A 20,399-nucleotide genomic window follows, 5' to 3' on the forward strand; every position below is an offset into this window, starting at 1 on the left:
TATATTAGTTTTTTGTGTACAGTGTAATGATTCAGCAATTCTATATATTAGTGCTCATCAAGATAAATATACTTTTTTAACTTTAGAGAGAGAGAGAGAGAGAGAGAGCAGGGAATAGGGGCAGAAAGAGAGTGAATCTTAAGCAGCTCCATGCTCAGTGCACAGCCTGATGTGGGACTCAATCCCATGACCCTGGGGTCATGACCTGAGCCGAAATCAAGAGTTGGATGCTCAACTGACTGAGCCACCCAGGCCCCGCAAGATAAATATATTCTTGATCACCTTTATTTATTTCATCCCTCCCTCATCAACCTCCCCTATGGCAGCCTACATTTTTGATGTAAGTGTTCTGTTATTGGAGAAAATGGAAATTAATTTTATGACTGTTTGTGAATTTACCGTTACTATACTTATGGGGGAACAACTTATAATTTTTGTTTAAAATCTTACTCTACATATCCTTTAACATGTTTGTTTTAATTTTCTAACTTGTTTTATTTTTTATTTTTTTTAAATTTACATCCAAATTAGTTAGCATATAGTGCAACAATGATTTCAGGAGTAGATTCCTTAGTGGCCCTTACCCATTTAGCCTATCCCCCTCCCACATCCCCTCCCGTAACCCACAGTGTGTTCTCCATATTTATGAATCTCTTCTGTTTTGTCCCCCTCCCTGTTTTTATATTATTTTTGTTTCCCTTCCTTTATGTTCATTTGTTTTATCTCTTAAGGTCCTCATATGAGTTAAGTCATATGATTTTTGTCTTTCTCTGACTGACTAATTTCACTTAGCATAATACCCTCCAGTTCCATCCACATAGCTGCAAATGGCAAGATTTCATTCTTTTTGATTGCTGAGTAATACTCCATTGTATATAAATACCACATCTTCTTTATCCATTCATCCATAGATGGGTATTTGGGCTCTTTCCATACTCTGGCTATTGTTGATAGTGCTGCTATAAACATGGGGGTGCATGTGTCCCTTCAAAACAGCACACTTGTATCCCTTGGATAAATGCCTAGTAGTGCAATTTCTGGGTCATAGGGTAGTTCTATTTTGAGTTTTTTGAGGAACCTCCATACTGTGTTCCAGAGTGGCTGTACCAGCTTGCATTCCCAACCTTTAACGTGTTCTGATACAAGTTTGGAAATTACCCAAAGTGTAGTACAAACAGTATAGTATTGTTGTGAGAGTTAAATAGGATCAAGTATACTAGAGGTGATTTATATAAAGCTGAATATGAAATATATAAATTATTATTGTCCTTTTTTCTAAATAGGAAACTGAAGCTTGGTTGTGATTCTTACTTGGTTTTTTGGGGCTTGCCACATGTTCCATGGAACATCCCAATATGACAATATGTCTTATGTAACACAAATAGATCTGCTGGATGATAAGGACTGGAAGAGCTGCTTGAACCACAGCCTGGACTAGCTGGAAGGTTCTTCTTATCCTGGGCTGTATTCAGAATTGATAGCCTTGTAGGTTGTGAATACTGAACCTTACAAGTACTGAATGATGGCAAATATTGCTTTCAGACCTCATAATATTTAAATTTATGTGCTATTGAGTTGCATGAACTTCTATTAAAACACAGTTCTTTCAATTTTTATTACCAGGTAACCTTGGACGGGTGGACCAGGTCTCTGAGTTTGAGTATGACTTGTTCATTAGGCCGGATACCTGTAATCCACGCTTCCGAGTCTGGTTCAACTTTACTGTTGAAAACGTGAAAGAATCACAGGTGAGGGAAATATTGGATATCTTCAGTGTGGTGTTCATAAGAAGATTATGCTTTTGTTTTACTTTAGAAATACCGAAATAATAACTGAATTAGGAATGTATTCTTGTATATCTATAGCAATGATACAGTTTTAAGCTATATACAGAAATAAGTATAATATGCTGGTTCTTGTTATCTGGTGGTTATTAAATAATACAAATAGGTTATGTGGGAACAGAAAGGGTTCTTTATGGATTGAAGAATTAGCATGATGTGCTGGGTTTCCTTGAAGGTTAAGGAACCACTGGAAGAGACTTGCTATAATGTTTATTATAGAGTGTTGTTCTCTATATTATTTCTTCTTTGTAAAGATCTGTAAGAGATATTTCTCACAGGCCTCAGTTTCAGAAAAAGCTTTTCTTTTGTACAAGAAGGTGTTTATATCTTTTTAAAAAACTTTTTTAATGTTTATTTATTTATTTTTGAGAGAGAGAGAGAGAGAGAACAAGCAGGGGAGGGGAAGAGAGAGAGGGAGACAGACTCCCAAACAGGCTCCATGCCGTTAGCACAGAGCCCCATGTAGGGCTTGAACCCATGAACCATGAGATCATGACCTGAGCCGAAACCAAGAGTTGGATGCTTAACCAACTGAGCCACCCAGGCACCCCAGAAGGTGTTTATGTTTTAATATGATTCTTGCAACTTATCCTATTTTCCCTTCTTTGTTGGAAAACTCAGAACCATTTTTATAGCCCTCTCTAATGATTCTTGAAAACTTTTTTGCTTGTGTTTCTATGTACTAATTTTTCTTTCATTCTGATCATATTAATCTGTATTTGACCATAATTTCTTCATCTATATTTTCTAACAGTGTATGTTTTTTATAATCCTGTTCAAATATTTTGAGTGAGAGAGTATTGATGAAAATAAAACTAAATGCATATGCCTTGAAAAAACATCTAATCCTAAGAAATCATTTATCATTCTATTGTATTGAGGCAGCTAATCATGGAAGACTGCACAAACTTTGTACATATAGTGACATAATTCTTTTAAGCACATGAAAGCATAGCACTACAACCTAATATCTTCCTTCTTCCTTCAGGGTCATCTTTTTCTAGAATACTTGGGAAAAAAGGAGGGTTGGTTTAATTTCCCCTCCCAAGTCAATCTATCCTGTTTGCTCTTTCAACTGGTTGCTTGCTCCTTTCCATTTTTCTCAACTGCAATTAGATTCGTATGTCAGATAGTGGTCAGTGTCTGGAATTTAGGGACTATCACTGGCATGCTGACTTCAGTGGAAAAGGGGTAGAAGGAACAGTCCTTTCAATCTGCTGTCAGTTCTCTTAATTCTCTACAACATGACTGGCACATGACTATGTAATGACAGGTGTATATAATGTTTAATGAAGTTTAAGGACTAACTGGAAGGAATTAAATAGATGGGAGAGTTCTGTATATTGTTGGCTAAACATGGTTAAGACAAGTGGAAAAAATATTAAACCCTACACTGATAGGGACATACTTAAGTTCCTAGTTTTGTGTTTGGTTTTACTTACTCTTCCATGAGAGAATTCCTTTTCAGCTTTTCATAGTAAGAATAACAATATTCTCCCCTTCATCCACCTTAGGGTTACCATATTTTACCTGACCAGGGGTTTATCTGGCGACAGGATTATTTTCTTGTTCCAACATGATAATTAGTAATTGTCAAAATGCATTTTCCAAGTCTGTATAACTGAGTCTTGAGAGTACATCTAACAGCAGGAATCTTTAGCTTCATCTACAAGACTAAGGCTTGAAAATCCAAGTTTGGGTCCCTATCAAGATCTCTCTGCTACCATGAGGTAGACACACAACCTCTCATTCTTCTGTTGGTGTTTCTGTCTCATATCAGCAACTTATGGTTGTAATGTACATCATTGAAAAACAAACAATAATTCTGAGGAAATATAATCAATTCATTATGAAGGAAGGGAAACATTTTCTTTTTTTTTTTTTTTTTGATTTTTTTTTCAACGTTTTTTATTTATTTTTGGGACAGAGAGAGACAGAGCATGAACGGGGGAGGGGCAGGGGAAACATTTTCTTAAAAGTGATGGAATCTGCCAGGATTTCTAATTTCCCAAAGGGGTTTACTGTTTTCCTCTTTATGCACAGCATATACACATCCTTCAGCTTGCATATTGCATCCAGGAATCCACTAACTTCTAAGAAATGAGACTTACTACTTTTCAAACAATAGAATCCTCTATCCTAATTGTATCTTCGCTAAATAGAGACTTATGGATAGCTCTGAAATTATTGTTTCTTTAACATTGGGCCACATTAAATTCTTAGCCCAATTTTCTTGCACTTTAGTCTCTGTATAGAGAATATTCTTACCTAGGCTTCTGTGGTCAGGAGGAGGGGTAGGGAGAGGGTTGACTACACAGGGAAAATGTGTTTCATATGTTGTGCTACCTGAGATAGTTTTCTGAACAGATTGCTCATAAATTTCAGTTTCTTGTTCATTGCTCTTTTAGTTGCTTACAGGTATGTTCTTATCTCTTCGAGAGTGTTATAATTCTTATACTATATTTTAAAGTCATACAGCTTCTTTTGCGTTCTTATCTATCAGTTAAGCAAGTAACATGAATGTGTTCTAAAGGATTATTGTAATAAAAGAGTTGGTGCTGTTTTTATGAATGCTTATTTTTAATGTTGGAAAAAACAATATTTACTCTAACTCTCTGGGTTTCTATCTTCATATCCAGTGCTGTTCTACCCTTGATACAATTAGAAATCATGAACTTGTTTATCTGGTTTCCTGGAGTGTGATGCTTTATTAGCCTGTTTCTTTGCACCATTGCTTCATCAACTGTAGTCACATTATATAGTTATGGAAATCTGTTTCAAGATGGCATAAAGATCTGCTGGAAAGATACAATATATATCTCTAGCTCACAGGATATTTGTTTTCATGGTTGTCTACATGAAAGAGAATGGTTTTACTATTAGGTTTGACTTGTGAGGTCTGTTTTTATAATGTCTCTTCCTACAATCTTTTCCATCTCTCCAATTTCCGTTAAAATGAGACCTGCATGAATGTAATCTAGTCAGGAACCTGATTTAAGGTTTGGTGCTAGCAAGCAAAAGAAATATCAGGCCACAAAGGCTGAGTCCATTAAGTGAATGTTAAAAATTATGGCATCAAATATACTGTACAAATGGATCTAGCTTTTGTGTTATTTTCCCTGACATTTGTAAGAAATGACAAAAGCTTGGAACATATGGTGCAGTTTTCTAGGGCTGGTATATTAACCCCCCAAAGTGGTTGTTAAATAGTACATTTGTAAGAGTCTATGAAAACTACACATCATGATACCTTTATTAAAAGGTAATTTTCTCTCTGAAAAACCTGTATTAAATATTATGTGGATATTCATCACATGTGTGATGTGAAAACAAATCTTCCTTTTAAATACTTATGGTAAAATTCAGCCAATAAGAGTGGAAAATGATAGGTCTTGACTTTTAAATTGTATTCTTTCCTTATATTGTTTTTATCTCTTTGAATTAATTTTTCCCCTTTTTGATTAAAGTAGCTGATGTTCAATATGGTAAATATGGAAAATACAGACAATTATTAGAAGCAGAGAAAAAGTGCACACACACATACACAATCTTATACTACCTAGAAGCAATCATTATTAACTTTTGGCATATTTACTTCTAGGCTTGTTTATTTCCTACTTTGATTTTTGAAGCATAAGTAATTTTTTTCCCAAATACACATCTTTATGTTTTGCTTTTAAGGAAATTAAATATTTTCACAAGTAATTTTCTATCCCTAAAAACTTTGTAGACATGGCTGTACAATAGCTTTTTACTATTGGAGTATTTCCTTACTCTTGGGCATAAAGATTATTTTCCATTATCTGTTGTTATAAATAACACTGTAGTGAACATCTCCATGCATGAAATGTTACGCATATTTCATTTTACTTACTTAGAATAAATTCCTATGAGGGGGATTGACAGACAAATGATACGAATATTTTGAAACTCTTGATACATATTTCTGTATTGGTACCAGAAATGTATATTTTGATGTCCAACAGCAAGCAATGAGATGCTTTTCCTTGAATTTCTTGCTTTGAATTGTTTCATGAACTCAGTATTTCATATATAGAATAAATTATTTCCTTTTCATCATTTACTTTGAAATTTTACACAAATAAATGGGATATAATGCAGTGTTTCAGGCCTTTAGTCATAAAGAAATTAATTGCATTGTAGCAACAATATGGAACAGCAAAACAATTCTATTTATTGTTTTGGGTATTTTTCTCATTTCATCAATCTTTCTTAGTCTGGGTGTGCCAAATGATTGTCCTCTGAGGTATGTAATGGAAGATTTAAAAAAAAGTGTTTTGGGGCACCTGAGTGTCTTAGTCAGTTAAGTGTCCAACTTCAGCTCAGGTCATGATCTCACAGTGTGTTCCAGCCCCACGTCAGGCTCAGGGCTGACAGCTCAGAGCCTGGAGCCCACTGCAGATTCTGTGTCTCCCTCTGTCTGCCCCTCAGCTGCTTGTGCTCTGTCTCTCACATTGTCTCAAAAATAAATAAACATTAAAAAAATTTTTTAAAAAGTGTTTTTTTTAAACAATGAAGTATTTGTTACATTACTATAAGCAATAATGTACCTTAAACAGACACACACACACACACACACACACACACACACACACACACATGTTTATATATGACATATCTGAATTGGACTTCAAAAATCCAGGACTTTGCTGCTGCTTTATTTGCCATCTTGGAGATTTTAGGTTCAGTGAAACTTGATCCTGTCCAAAATCAATGGTGCACAGCATATTATAGTAGAAAAGCAGAGACAATGGATTTAAACACATTTGGGTTTAAATCCTGGCTCTGATATTTATGATCTGTTTTACACTTAATCAGTTATTGTCTGGGTGCCTCAATTTTCCATGTGTAACCAAATACTACTACCTCATGTCAGTGTTGTGACTATTATATGAGACAGTGTTGGTAGATAGATAATAGGAGCTCAATACTTGTCTATTGTTTTTATTAAAACACTAGAATAGTAGAAATAATATTAAAAACAGCAAGAGCAAACACCATAACACGTTATTACTAGATTACTAATACTGGTTTTTGCTTTGTTTTGTTTTGTTTTATTTTCTCTTCTTATTCTACTTACCGCTTCTTAGTCCTCCTCCACCTTCATTCAAATCTCCTATTGGTCATTATCATTATCATCAAACAAATTGTAATGGTTAAGAACACAGATTCTGTGTTGAATTGTTGAATTGTAAGCCTAGCTTTGCCACATATTTCCTAGCTTTGTGACTATGGGAAAGCTATTGATCTGTTTCTGTATTTAAATTGTCAATTTCTGTATCTTTTTAATGTGTTAATAGTAGTATGTAGTAGAGTTGCTCTAAGAATTATATGTGGTAATGCATGTAAGACACATAATCCAATGCTTGCAACATAAGAGGTGATCAAAAAATGTTAGCTATTAATATTATTATCCTTCTAATACTCCTACAAAGTATAACACAGGTTCTCATTTTCCCCATCATTCAATTTATTATAGAAATAGCTAACATTTTTTGAAAACATCAATGTTGTAGGTACAATTCTAAGTCATTTATATTACTTAAAATTTTTTTTAATGTTTATTTATTTTTGAGAAAGAGCATGAGTGGGGGAGGGGAAGAGAGAGAGAAGAGAGAGAGAGAGAGAGAGAGGGAATATGAAGTAGGCTCCAGGCTCTGAACTACCAGTGCAGAGCCCAGTGTGGGGCCAGAACCCACAGACAGCAAGATCATAACCTGAGCAGAAATTGGTCACCCAACCAACTGAGCCACCCAGGCGTCCCTTTATATTACTTTGTCTAATCTTCAGAACAGTCCTTTGTTGTAAATACTATTACCCCCCCCCCCCCCCGCCACACTCCACAGCATTATGTAGGTGAAGAAACTGAAAGAATGTGAGACACAGACAGGATAAATAACTTGTTGAAGATAATGCAATTAGTAGATGGTAAAGTCAGGATTTGTACCTAAGTAGTCATTGTAGAAATTTGGAAAATATATATAATGGGAGCAAAGAAAACAAAAAAAACCTAAACCCACAATCCTACTAACTAGAAGGCACTACTGTGAACATTTTGACATACTTATTTTTAGGTTTATTTATATTTTATTTATGTTTTAGAATGTATTACTTACTGATTTTCTCTTCTGCCTAATGCTGCCTCTCAAAATACCATCTCGGTAGATAATTAGAAACCAATTGCTAAAATTTAAAACCCATTTGAATTAAGACTTGAGTAAACTAGGATGAGACAGGAACTTTTCTTATTTGATAAAGGATCTCATCAAAGAATCATGACCAGGTACCATACATAGTGGTGAAACTTTAAAATCATTCACTTGAAAATTGAAGCTGACACAGACACATGCAATGGTATTCCATGCACATGGATTAGAAGAATTAATATTGTTAAAATGTCTATATTATCCAAAAGAATCTACAGACTTAATGCAATCTCTTATCAGTATGCGAACAGCATTTTTCACAGAACTAGAAGAAATAATACTAAAATTTGTATGGAACCACAAGAGACCTCAGATAGCCAAAGCAATTTTGAAACTGGAGGTATCACAACCCCAGATTTTAAGATAGACTACAAAGTTGTAGTAATTGAAACAGTATGGTACTGGCACAAAAATAAACACATAGATCAACGGAACAGAATAGAAAAACCAGAAATAAATTTCATGCTTATATGGTCAATTAATGTATGACAAAGGAAGCAAGAATAAGCAATGGGAAAAAGACAATCTCTTGAACAAATGATGTTGGGAAAACTGGACACCTACATGCAAAAGAATGAAATTGGACCACTTTCTTATACCATACACAAAAATAAACCCAAAATTGATTAAAGAAATAAATATGAAGCCTGAAACCATAAAAATCCTAAAAGAGGGCAAACAGGCAGTTTGCTATTTCTTTGACATAGTAGCATTTTTCTAGACATGTTTCCTTAGGCAAAGGAAACAAAAGCAAAAATAAACTATTAGAAGTACATCAAAATAAAAGCTTTTGAACAGCCAAGGAAACCCTCATCAAAACAAAAACACAACCTATTGAACTGGAGAGGATATTTGGAAATGACATATCTGTTAATGGGCTTGTATCTAAAATATATACACAACTTATACAACTCAACAACAAAAAATGAATAATTTTATCAAACTGGGCAGAAGACAAGGACTGACATTTCTCCAAAGAAGACATCCAGATGGCCAACAGACACATGAAAAGATGCTCAACATCATTCATCACCAGGGAAATGCAAGTCAAAACCACCATGTGATATCACCTCACACCTGTGAGAATGGCTAAAATAAAAACCACAAGAGGCAACAAGTGTTAGTGAGGATGTGGACAAAAAGGAACCCTTATGTACTAGTGTTGGTGGGAATGCAAACTGGTGCAGCCAATGTGGAAAACATATGGAGATTCCTCAAAAAATTGAAAATAGAAATACCATCTCATCCAGTAAATCCACTACCCCATATTTACCGAAAGAATACAAAAACACTAATTTGAGAAAGTATATGCACCCCTATATTTATTGCAGCATTATTTACAATAGTGAAGATACAGAAGCAACCCAAGTATCCATTGAAAGATGAATGGATAAAGATGTGTTGCAAGCGTGCGTGCACGCACGCGCGCACACACACACACACACACACACACACACACACACACAGTGGAATGTTACTAAGCCATAAAAAGGAATGAAATCTTGCCATTTGCAAAAAACATGGATAGATCTAGAGTGTATAATGCTAAGTGAAATAACTCAGTCAGGGGAAGACAAATACCATATGAACTCACCCATATGTAGAATTTAATAAAGAAAACAAATAAAGAAAAAAAAGAGACAAACCAAAAAACAAATGCTGAAATATAGGGAACAAAACTGATGGTTGCCAGAGGTGAGGTGGGGTGGTGGAATCGGTGAAATTGATAAAGGGTATCATGAGTAAATTTATCTTGATGAGCACTGAGTACTGTATAGAATTGTTGAATTATTATACTTTATACGTGTGACTATTGTAGCACTGCATGTTAATTATACTGGAATTAAAAAAAAATAAATGAAGAAAAACCCATCCAGTTGGAAACCAGGAGGAAGTAATGAATGACTTTTTTGTCATAGTTTTTATAATTGTAATGGAGTCTCTAACTAAAGCAAAAAGACAAAAAAAAAAGGTAAACAAATGATACAAGGATTATAAAGCGGCACAATTAGGACTATTTGCAAATGATATGATTATCTAAGAGAAAAAAAAGATAATCTATAGGCAAACTATTAGAACCTATGTAGAGCTGAGAAATGTTCCTGTATATAATATCAACATGTAAAACTTTTTAAAATAATTTTTAATTTTATTATTTTCTTAAAATTTACATCCAAATTAGTTAGCATATAGTGCAACAATGATTTCAGGAGTAGATTCCTTAGTGGCCCTTACCCATTTAGCCCACTGCCCCTCCCAAACGCCCCTCCCGTAACCCAGAGTTTGTTCTCCATATTTATGAGTCTCTTATGTTTTGCCCCCTCCCTGTTCTATATTATTTTTGTTTCCCTTCCCTTATGTTCATCTATTTTGTCTCTTAAAGTCCTCATATGAGTGAAGTCATATGATTTTAGTCTTTCTCTGACTAATTTCACTTAGCATAATACCCTCCAGTTCCATCCACATAGTTGCAAATGGCAAGATTTCATTCTTTTTGATTGCCGAGTAATACCCCATTGTATATATATACCACATCTTCTTTATCCATTCATCCACCGATGGACATTTGGGCTCTTTCCATACTTTGGCTATTGTTGATAGTGCTGCAATATACATGGGGGTGCATGTGTCCCTTCGAAACAGCACACCTGTATCCCTTGGATAAATACCTAGTAGTGCAATTGCTGGGTCATAGGGTACTTCTATTTTGAGTTTTTTGAGGAACTTCCATACTGTTTTCCAGAGTGGCTGCACCAGCTTGCATTCCCACCAACAATGCATAAGAGATTCTCTTTCTACACATCCTCACCAACATCTTTGTGGCCTGAGTTGTTAAGGTTAGTCATTCTGACAGGTGTAAGGTGGTATCTCATTGTGGTTTTGGTTTGTATTTCCCTGATGATGAGTAAGTTGAGCATTTTTTCATGTGTTGGTTGGCCATCTGGATGTCTTCTTTGGAGAAGTGTCTATTCATGTCTTTCACCCATTTCTTCACAGGAGTATTTGTTTTTTGGGTATTGAGTTTGATAAGTTCTTTATAGATTTTGGATACTAACCTTTTATCTGATATGTCATTTGCAAATATCTTCTTCTATTGTGTAAGTTGCCTTTTAGTTTTGCTGAGTGTTTCCTTCGCTGTGCAGAGGCTTTTTATTTTGATGAGGTCCCAGTAGTTCATTTTTGCTTTTGTTTCCCTTGCCTCTGGAGATGTGTTGAGTAAGAAGTTGCTGCAGGCAAGATAAAAGAGGTTTTGCCTGCTTTCTCCTCGAGGATTTTGATGGCTTCCTGTCTTACACTTAGGTCTTTCATCCATTTCGAGTTTATTTTTGTGTATGGTGTAAGAAAGTGGTCCAGGTTCATTCTTCTGCATGTCGCTGTCCAGTTTTCCCAGCACCACTTGCTGAAGAAACTGTCTTTATTCCATTGGATATTCTTTCCTGCTTTGTCAAAGATTAGTTGGCCATATGTTTGTGGGTCCATTTCTGGGTTCTCTATTCTGTTCCATTGATCTGAGTGTCTGTTCTTGTGCCAGTACCATACTGTCTTGATGATTACAGCTTTGTAGTAGAGCTTGAAGTCTGGGATTGTGATGCCTCCTGCTTTGGTTTTCTTTTTCAAGATTGCTTTGGGTATTCAGGGTCTTTTCTGGTTCCATACAAATTTTAGGATTATTTGTTCTAGCTCTGTGAGAAAGGCTGGTGTTATTTTGATAGGGATTGCATTGAATGCGTAGATTGCTTTGGGTAGTATCGACATTTTAACAATATTTGTTCTTCCTATCCTGGAGAATGGACTATTTTTCCATATTTTTGTGCCTTCTTCAATTTCTTTCATAAGCTTTCTATCATTCTCAGTGTATAGATTTTTCACCTGTTTGGTTAGATTTATTCCTAGGTATCTTATGGGTTTTGGTGCAATTCTAAATGGGATCAAATCCTTGATTTATCTTTCTGTTGCTTCATTGTTGGTGTATAGTAATACAAGCGATTTCTGTGTGTTGATTTTATATCGCACAACTTTGCTGAATTCATGAATCAGTTCGAGCAGGTTTCTTGGTGGAATCCTTAGGGTTTTTCATGTAGAGTATCATGTCATCTGTGAAGAGTGAAAGTTTGACCTCCTCCTGGCTGATTTGGATGCCTTTTCTTTCTTTGTGTTGTCTGATTGCAGAGGCTAAGACTTCCAATACTATATTGAATAACAGTGGCAAGAGTGGGCATCCCTGACTTGTTCCTGACGTTAGGGAGAAAGCTCTCAGTTTTTCCCCGTTGAGGATGCTATTAGTGTTGGATCATTCATGTATGGCTTTTATGATATAGAGGTATGATCATTCTATCCATAATTTCCTTTTTTAAATATGAAATTTATTGTCAAATTGGTTTCCATACAACACTCAGTGCTCATCCCAAAAGGTGCCCTCCTCAATACCCATCACCCACCCTCCCCTCCCTTCCACCCCCCCCCCCCATCAACCCTAAGTTTGTTCTCAGTTTTTCAAGAGTCTCTTATGCTTTGGCTGTCTACCTCTCTAATGTCTTTTTTTTTCTTCCCCTCCCCCATGGACTTCTGTTAAGTTTCTCAGGATCCACTTAAGAATGAAAACAAAGGGTATCTGTCTTTCTCTGTATGACTTATTTCACTTAGCATAACACTCTCCAGTTCCATCCACGTTGCTACAAAGGCTATATTTCATTCTTTCTCATTGCCACGTAGTATTCCATTGTGTATATAAACCACTATTTCTTTATCCATTCGTCAGTTGATGGACATTTAGGGTCTTTCCATAATTTGGCTATTGTTGAGAGTGCTGCTATAAACATTGGGGTACACGTGCCCCTATGCATCAGTACTCCTGTATCCCTTGGGTAAATTCCTAGCAGTGCTATTGCTGGGTCATAGGGTAAGTCTATTTTTAATTTTTTGAGGAACCTCCACACTGTTTTCCAGAGTGGCTGCACCAGTTTGCATTCCCACCAACAGTGCAAGAGGGTTCCCATTTCTCCACATCCTCGCCAGCATCTATAGTCTCCTGATTTGTTCATTTTGGCCACTCTGACTGGCGTGAGGTGATATCTGAGTGTGGTTTTGATTTGTATTTCCCTGATGAGGAGCGACGTTGAGCATCTTTCATGTGCCTGTTGGCCATCTGGATATCTTCTTTAGAGAAGTGTCTATTCATGTTTTCTGCCCATTTCTTCACTGGGTTATTTGTTTTTCGGGTGTGGAGTTTGGTGAGCTCTTTATAGATTTTGGATACTAGCCCTTTGTCTGATATGTCATTTGCAAATATCTTTTTCCATTCCATTGGTTGCCTTTTAGTTTGGTTGTTTGGTTGTTTCCTTTGCTGTGCAGAAGCTTTTTATCTTCATAAGGTCCCAGTAGTTCATTTTTGCTTTTAATTCCCTTGCCTTTGGGGATGTGTCAATAAGAAATTGCTACGGCTGAGGTCAGAGGTCTTTTCCTGCTTTCTGCTCTAGGGTTTTGATGGTTTCCTGTCTCACGATCAGGTCCTTTATCCATTTTGAGTTTATTTTTGTGTATGGTGTGAGAAAGTGGTCTAGTTTCAACCTTCTGCATGTTGCTGTCCAGTTCTCCCAGCACCATTTGTTAAAGAGACTGTCTTTTTTCCATTGGATATTCACCGCTGTTGTTTCACTTAGTGTTGGAAGTGCTAGCATCAGCAATCAGACAACAAAAAGAAATCAAAGCCATGAAAATTGGCAAGGATGAAGTCAAGCTTTCACTTTTTGCTGATGACATGATATTATACATGGAAAATCTGATAGACTCCGCCAAAAGTCTATTAGAAATGATACACGAATTTAGCAGTCGCAGGATACAAAATCAATGTACAGAAATCAGTTGCATTCTTATACACTAATAATGAAGTAACAGAATGACAAATAAAGAAACTGATCCTGTTCACAATTGCACCAAGAAACATAAAATATCTAGGAATAAACCTAACCAAAGATGTAAAAGATCTGTATGCTGAAAACTATAGAAAGCTTACGAAGGAAATTGAAGAAGATATAAAGAAATGGAAGAACATTCCATGCTCATGGATTGGAAGAATAAATATTGTTAAAATGTCAGTACTACCCAAATCTATCTACACATTCAATGCAATCCCAATCAAAATTGTACCAGCATTATTCTCGAAGCTAGAACAAGCAATCCCAAAATTTGTATGGAACCACAAAAGGCCCCGAATAGCCAAGTAATTTTGAAGAAGAAGACCAAAGCAGGAGGCATCACAATCCCAGACTTTAGCCTTTACTACAAAGCTGTAATCATCAAGACAGCATGGTATTGGGACAAAAACAGACACATAGACCAATGGAATAGAATAGAAACCCCAGAACTAGACCCACAAAAGTATGGCCAACTCATCTTTGACAAAGCAGGAAAGAATATCCCTACTTTGTTAAGGGTTTTTTTTTTTTTTATCAAGAAAGGATGCTGTATTTTGTCAAATCCTTTCTCTGCATCTATTGAGAAGATCCTGTGGTTCTTGTCCTTTCTTTTATTGATGTGATGAATCACGTTAATTGTTTTGCAGATATTGAACCAGCCGCGTATCTCAGGTATAAATCCCACTTGGTCGTGGTGAATAATTTTTGCAATGTATTGTTGGATCCAGTTGGCTGATATCTTGTGAGGATTTTGGCATCCACATTCATCAGAGAAATTAGTCTATAGTTCTCCTTTCTAGTGGGGTCTCTGTCTGGTTTTGGAATCAAGGTAATGCTGGTTTCATAGAAAGAGTTTGCAAGTTTTCCTTCCTTTTCTGTTTTGGAACAGCTTTAAGAGAATAGGTGTTAACTCTTCCTTACATGTTTGGTAGAATTGCCCTGGAAATCCATCTGTCCCTGGACTCCTGTTTTTTGGGGGATTTTTGATTACTAATTCTATATCCTTACTAGTTATGGGTCTGTTCAAATTTTCTATTTCTTCTTGTTTCAGTTTTGGTAGTGTATATGTTTCTAGGAATTTGTTCATTTCTTCCATATTGCCCATTTTATTGGCATATAATTACTCATAATATTCTCTTATTAATGTTTTTTATTTCTGCTGTGTTGTGATCTCTCCTCTTCCGTTCTTGATTTTATTTATTTGGGTCCTTTCTTTTTCTTTTTGATCAAACTGGCTAGTGGTTTATCAATTTTGTTAATTCTTTCAAAGATCCAGCTTCTGGTTTCATTGATCTGTTCTCTTTCTTTGTTTTGATAGCTTTTATTTCTGCTCTAATCTTATTATTTCCTGTTTCCTGCTGTTTTTGTGTTTTAGTTGCTGTTCTTTTTCCAGCTCTTTAAGGCGTTAGGTTAGGTTGTGTAGATGAGATCTTTCTTCCTTCTTTAGGAAGGCTGGATTGCTATATACTTTCCCATTATGACTGCCTTTGCTGCGTCCTAGAGGTTTGGGGTTGTGGTGTTATCATTTTCAGTGGCTTCCATATACTTTTTAATTTCCTCTTTACCTTCTTGGTTAACCCATTCATTCTTAGTGTTCTTTAGTCTCCAAGTATTTGTTAACTTTCCAAATTTTTTCTTGTGGTTGATTTCTACTTTCATAGCATTGTGGTCTGAAAATATGCACGGTATGATCTCAATTTTTTGTACTTGCTAAGGGCTGATTTGTCCCAGTATGTGGTCTATTCGGGAGAACATTGTATGTGCACTGGAGAAGAATGTATATTCTGCTGCTTTAGGCTGAAATGTTCTGAATATATCTGTTAAGTCCATCTGGTCCAGTGTGTCATTCAAAGCTATTGTTTCCTTGTTGATGTTTTGATTAGATGATCTGTCCATTGCTGTGAGTGGGGTGTTGAAGTCTCCTACTATTATGGTATTACTGTCGATGAGTTTCTTTATGTTTGTGATTAATTGGTTTATATATTTGGGTGTTGCCACATTTGGCGCATAAATGTTTACAATTGTTAGGTGTTCTTGGTCTATAGACCCCTTGATTATGATAAAATGCCCTTCTGCATCTCTTGATACAGTCTTTATTTTAAAGTCTGGATTGTCTGATAGAAGTATGGCTACTCTGGCTTCTTTTGTTGACCATTAGCATGATAGATGGTTGTCCATCCCCTTACTTTCAATATGAAGGTGTCTTTAGGTCTAAAGTGGGTGTCTTGTAAACAGCATATAGATGGATCTTGTTTTCTTATCCATTCTGTTACCCTATGTCTTTTGATTGGAGCATTGAGTCCATTGACGTTTAGAGTGAGTACTGAAAGATATGAATTGATTGCCATTATGATGCTTGTCGAGTTGGAGTTTCTGGTGGTGTTGTCTGGTCCTTTCTAATTCTTGTTGCTGTTGGTATTCATTTATTTTGTATATATTTTTTCATCTTTTCTCCCCTCAGAGAGTCCCCCTTAAAATTTCATGCAGGGCTGGTTTAGTGGTCACAAACTCCTTTAATTTTGTTTGTCTGGCAAACTTTTTATCTCTGCTTCTATTTCGAATGACAGCTTTGCTGGATAAAGAATCCTTGTCTACATGTTTTTCTGATTTAGCACATTGAATATATCCTGCCACTCCTTTCTGTCCTGCAATGTTTCTGTGGATAGGTCTGCTGCAAACCTGATCTGTCTTCTCTTGTAGGTCAAGGACTTTTTCCCCCTTGCTTCTTTCATGATTCTCTCATTTCCTGAGTGTTTTGTGAATTTGATTATGATATACCTTGTTGATGGTCGGTTTTGGTTGAATTTAATGGGGGTCCTCTGTGCTTCCTGGATTTTGATGTCTGTGTCTTTCCCCAGGTTAGGAAAGTTTTCCTCTATGATTTGCTCACATAACCCTTCTACCCCTATTTCTCTCTCTTCCTCTTCTGGGACCCCTATGATTCTGATGTTGTTCCTTTTTAATGAGTCACTGATTTCTCTAATTCTTAAATTGTGCTCTTTTGCCTTAATCTTTCTCTTTTCTTCTTGCTTCATTATTCTCCATAAGTTTGTCCTATATATCACTGATTCTCTGTTTTGCCTCATCAATCCTTGCTGCTGCACCACCCATCAGTGATTGCCACTCAGTTATAGCATTTTTTATTTTATCCTGACTTTTACTTCTTTTGTCTCTGCAGAAAGGGTTCTAATCTTTTCATTACACCAGGTAGTGTTCTTATTATCATGATTCTAAATTCTGGTTCAGACATCATGTTTGTGGCTGTGTTGCTTAAATCCTTGGCTTTCCTTTCTTCCTGCTCTTTCTTTTGGGGTGAATTTCTTTGTTTTGTCATTTCAAAGGGAGAACAGGAATTAATGAGGTACAAAAAATTAAAGTTAAAAAATATTAAAATTTAAAAATTGAAAACGCACGCACAAAAATCCAAGAAGTGATGCTAGATCCTAGGTGTGTTTTGTTCTGGGTGTTGAATATGGCCTGATAGATTAGAGAAAAAATGGGGAAGGAAAATAAGGAAATAGTGTGAACATATGAAAAAATGAATACATTGAAGTTTACTAAAATGAAATGATGGAGGTGAAATAGAATTTGAAAAAATTTACACAATAGTAAATGATATAGTAGGAAAATAATTAAAGAAAAATATTTTTAATAACAATTAAAAATAAAAATGGATTTTTTACTGTATTCAAGAAAAATAAAAGAGAGAAAAGAGAAAGAAAAGGAAATCGTTTGAAAATTTGAAAATGTGAACACGCTGTCATAGACTAAAATAAAGTGATGAATGTAAAATAAAATTTTGAAAATTTACCTAAAAGTAAAAAAATATAGTAAAAAAAATAAGGGAAAATATTTTTAATAAAAATTGAAAATGAATTTTTCTCTTTCTGTATTCTAGAAAATGAAAAGTATGGAAAAGAGAAAATAAAAGAAAAGAAAACCGTTTTAAAATTTGAAAAAGTGAATACACTGAAGTAGACTAAAATTAAATGATGGAGGTAAAATAGAATTTGAGAAAATTTACACAGAAGTATAAAATATAGTTAAAAAATTGAAGAAAAATATTTTTAATAAAATTCAAAATAAAAATGAATTTTTTCTCTTTCTGTATTCAAGAAGAAGAAAAGAAGTGAAAAAGAGAGAAAAAAAGAAAGAGAGTTGAATAGATGGACTTGCTATCAGATTGAAATATGACTAAAATTACTTTGTTTTCCCCGAGAAGTCAGGCTACGAAGTGCTTTATAAACTATGCAGGCAGTGAGACTTGTATTGTTGAAAAACGAGGTTTCCCCAGTTGGGCGGGGCTTAGTGAAAGGCTCCGTTCTCCACGTCTCCCCAGTCTCCCCAGTCTACTGGGGTGGATTGTTGTGGTGCTTCTAGGTGGGTATGTGCACGTACGGGAACAGTGAAAATGGCATCACCCAACTACGCAGTCTCTGGAATCGGAACTTTGTTGCCCCTGATGAGCAATTGTGCACCTGTCCTTTGTCTTCAGCTTTCGTCCACTCCCCGCTATTTCACTGTCCATGACCAAGCCCCAGGTAGTACCTCTCTCCTGAGTTTTGTGTCAGATGCGGTTGTTTTCCCTGTCCCCTTACTTCTGAGGGATTGCATCTTTGACCCGTTTGCCCTTCTGCAGAGGGTCTCACCAAGCAATGGCTGAATGCCTGCTGCAGCCCGGAAAGTTCGCGAGACTGTGCGGTTGCTGGTGTCCAGCGACTGTGGCCAGGTGCCAGCCCGCCCCAGAAAAAGTTCGTGACATAGTGTAGCAGCAGTTTTTCAGGGATTATGGAAAATCACAACACGTGTGTGGTACCAGGCTTCACCCTTAACAAACTTGTTCTAGCACCAGCGAATGTGGCAATTCTCTGAAGTCTGCTGGTACCAGGTGGTCTCAAGAGTCTCTACCAAATGTTCTTCCACCAGTGGAACTGCTTTTCCCCGTGTGCCCAAGAAACTCCTGGACCCCACTGTGCTCTTGGGGATTCTTCCTTCCCAACAGCGCAACACCAGGTATTGAGCTGTGGAGTTGAAGACTCTGTGCTCCCCTTATTTACAGTCTTAATGGAATTTAAACCCTCTCCTTTCTTTTTTCTCCCTTTGTAGTTTAGTCCCTGCGGCTGTTTCTAATTTTCTACTTTGTCTCCAGCTGATTTTAGTGAGGGGTACTTTTCCTATATTCTCCCCCGCTCCCTGCCTCCGTCCTCTCTCTGCCTGGAAAAGTGGCTCCCTGCCCTCCACAGCTTCTCTCTTCCCAAGTTCACCTCTCCACACCATGTACCTGCTTAATTCTGTGGTTCAGGTTGTGCAGATTGTTGTGTTAATCCTGAGATCAGTTTTCTCGGTGGGCAGGATGGTATCATGTTCGTCTAGCTGTATTTCATGGATGCAAGAAACACAATAAATTTCCATGCCATTCTGCCATCTTTGCTCCCCTTCCTCAATATGTGTAACTTAATGCTTTTCCTTTATTTTGACAACAATAAATATAAAATGCAGTCAGAAAAAAATTTTCATGCATCACAAAACAATGTTAATAAAAAGACTAAGATGCCTAAGAGCAAGCCTAACAAAGATGTCTAGGGTTTAAAACCCTCATGAATAAAAATACAAAACCTTATTAAAAGACATCAAAGAGGGCCTATACAATTAGGGAGGATATACTTTTTTTCAACAAATATTTAATGGCCATCTCTCTGTTCTATACATTATTGTGGCACTTGTAGTAAGTGAGGAGAAAGATAAGATCATTTGTGGGGTTTGCATTCTAGGTGTCACTGGAAGCCGAGAGAAAAACAAAAAAAAAACATAACAAATGAGCAAATAGTATATTGGAACGTAATTTTTATTTTTTTAATTTATTTTTTCAATATATGAAGTTTATTGTCATATTGGTTTCCATACAACACCCAGTGCTCATCCCAAAAGGTGCCCTCCTCCATACCTATCACCCACCCTCCCCTCCCTCCCACCCCCCATCAACCTTCAGTTTGTTCTCAGTTTTTAAGAGTCTCTTATGCTTTGGCTCTCTTCCACTCTAACCTCTTTTTTTTTTTCCTTCCCCTCCCCCATGGATTTCTGTTAAGTTTCTCAGGATCCACATAAGAGTGAAACCATATGGTATCTGTCTTTCTCTGTATGGCCTATTTCACTTAGCATCACACTCTCTAGTTCCATCCATGTTGCTACAAAGGGCCATATTTCATTCTTTCTCATTGCCACGTAGTACTCCATTGTGTATATAAACCACAATTTCTTTATCCATTCGTCAGTTGATGGACATTTAGTGTCTTTCCATAATTTGGTTATTGTTGAGAGTGCTGCTATAAACATTGCGGTACACGTGCCCCTATGCATCAGTACTCCTGTATCCCTTGGGTAAATTCCTAGCAGTGCTATTGCTGGGCAATAGG

General features: G+C 36.3%; 1 protein-coding gene across 8 annotated transcripts in view; it reads left to right on the top strand.

Annotated features, from left to right (window-relative positions):
- Positions 1-20,399, top strand: part of LOC131504751 (BEN domain-containing protein 5) — a 1,495,810-nt gene that overhangs the window by 279,943 nt on the left and 1,195,468 nt on the right. For all 8 annotated transcript variants that reach the window (XR_009258138.1, XR_009258139.1, XM_058717439.1 and 5 more), the window contains exon 3: positions 1,624-1,748. Coding sequence is in view for 6 of the 8 variants with exons in the window: in XM_058717439.1 (XP_058573422.1) it covers positions 1,624-1,748 (125 nt within the window). In the remaining 2 variants the exon portion in view is untranslated. The remainder of the gene's footprint in view (positions 1-1,623; positions 1,749-20,399) is intronic.

Source organism: Neofelis nebulosa, chromosome 2 (assembly GCF_028018385.1).
Source record: "Neofelis nebulosa isolate mNeoNeb1 chromosome 2, mNeoNeb1.pri, whole genome shotgun sequence".
Classification (NCBI taxonomy): domain Eukaryota; kingdom Metazoa; phylum Chordata; class Mammalia; order Carnivora; family Felidae; genus Neofelis; species Neofelis nebulosa.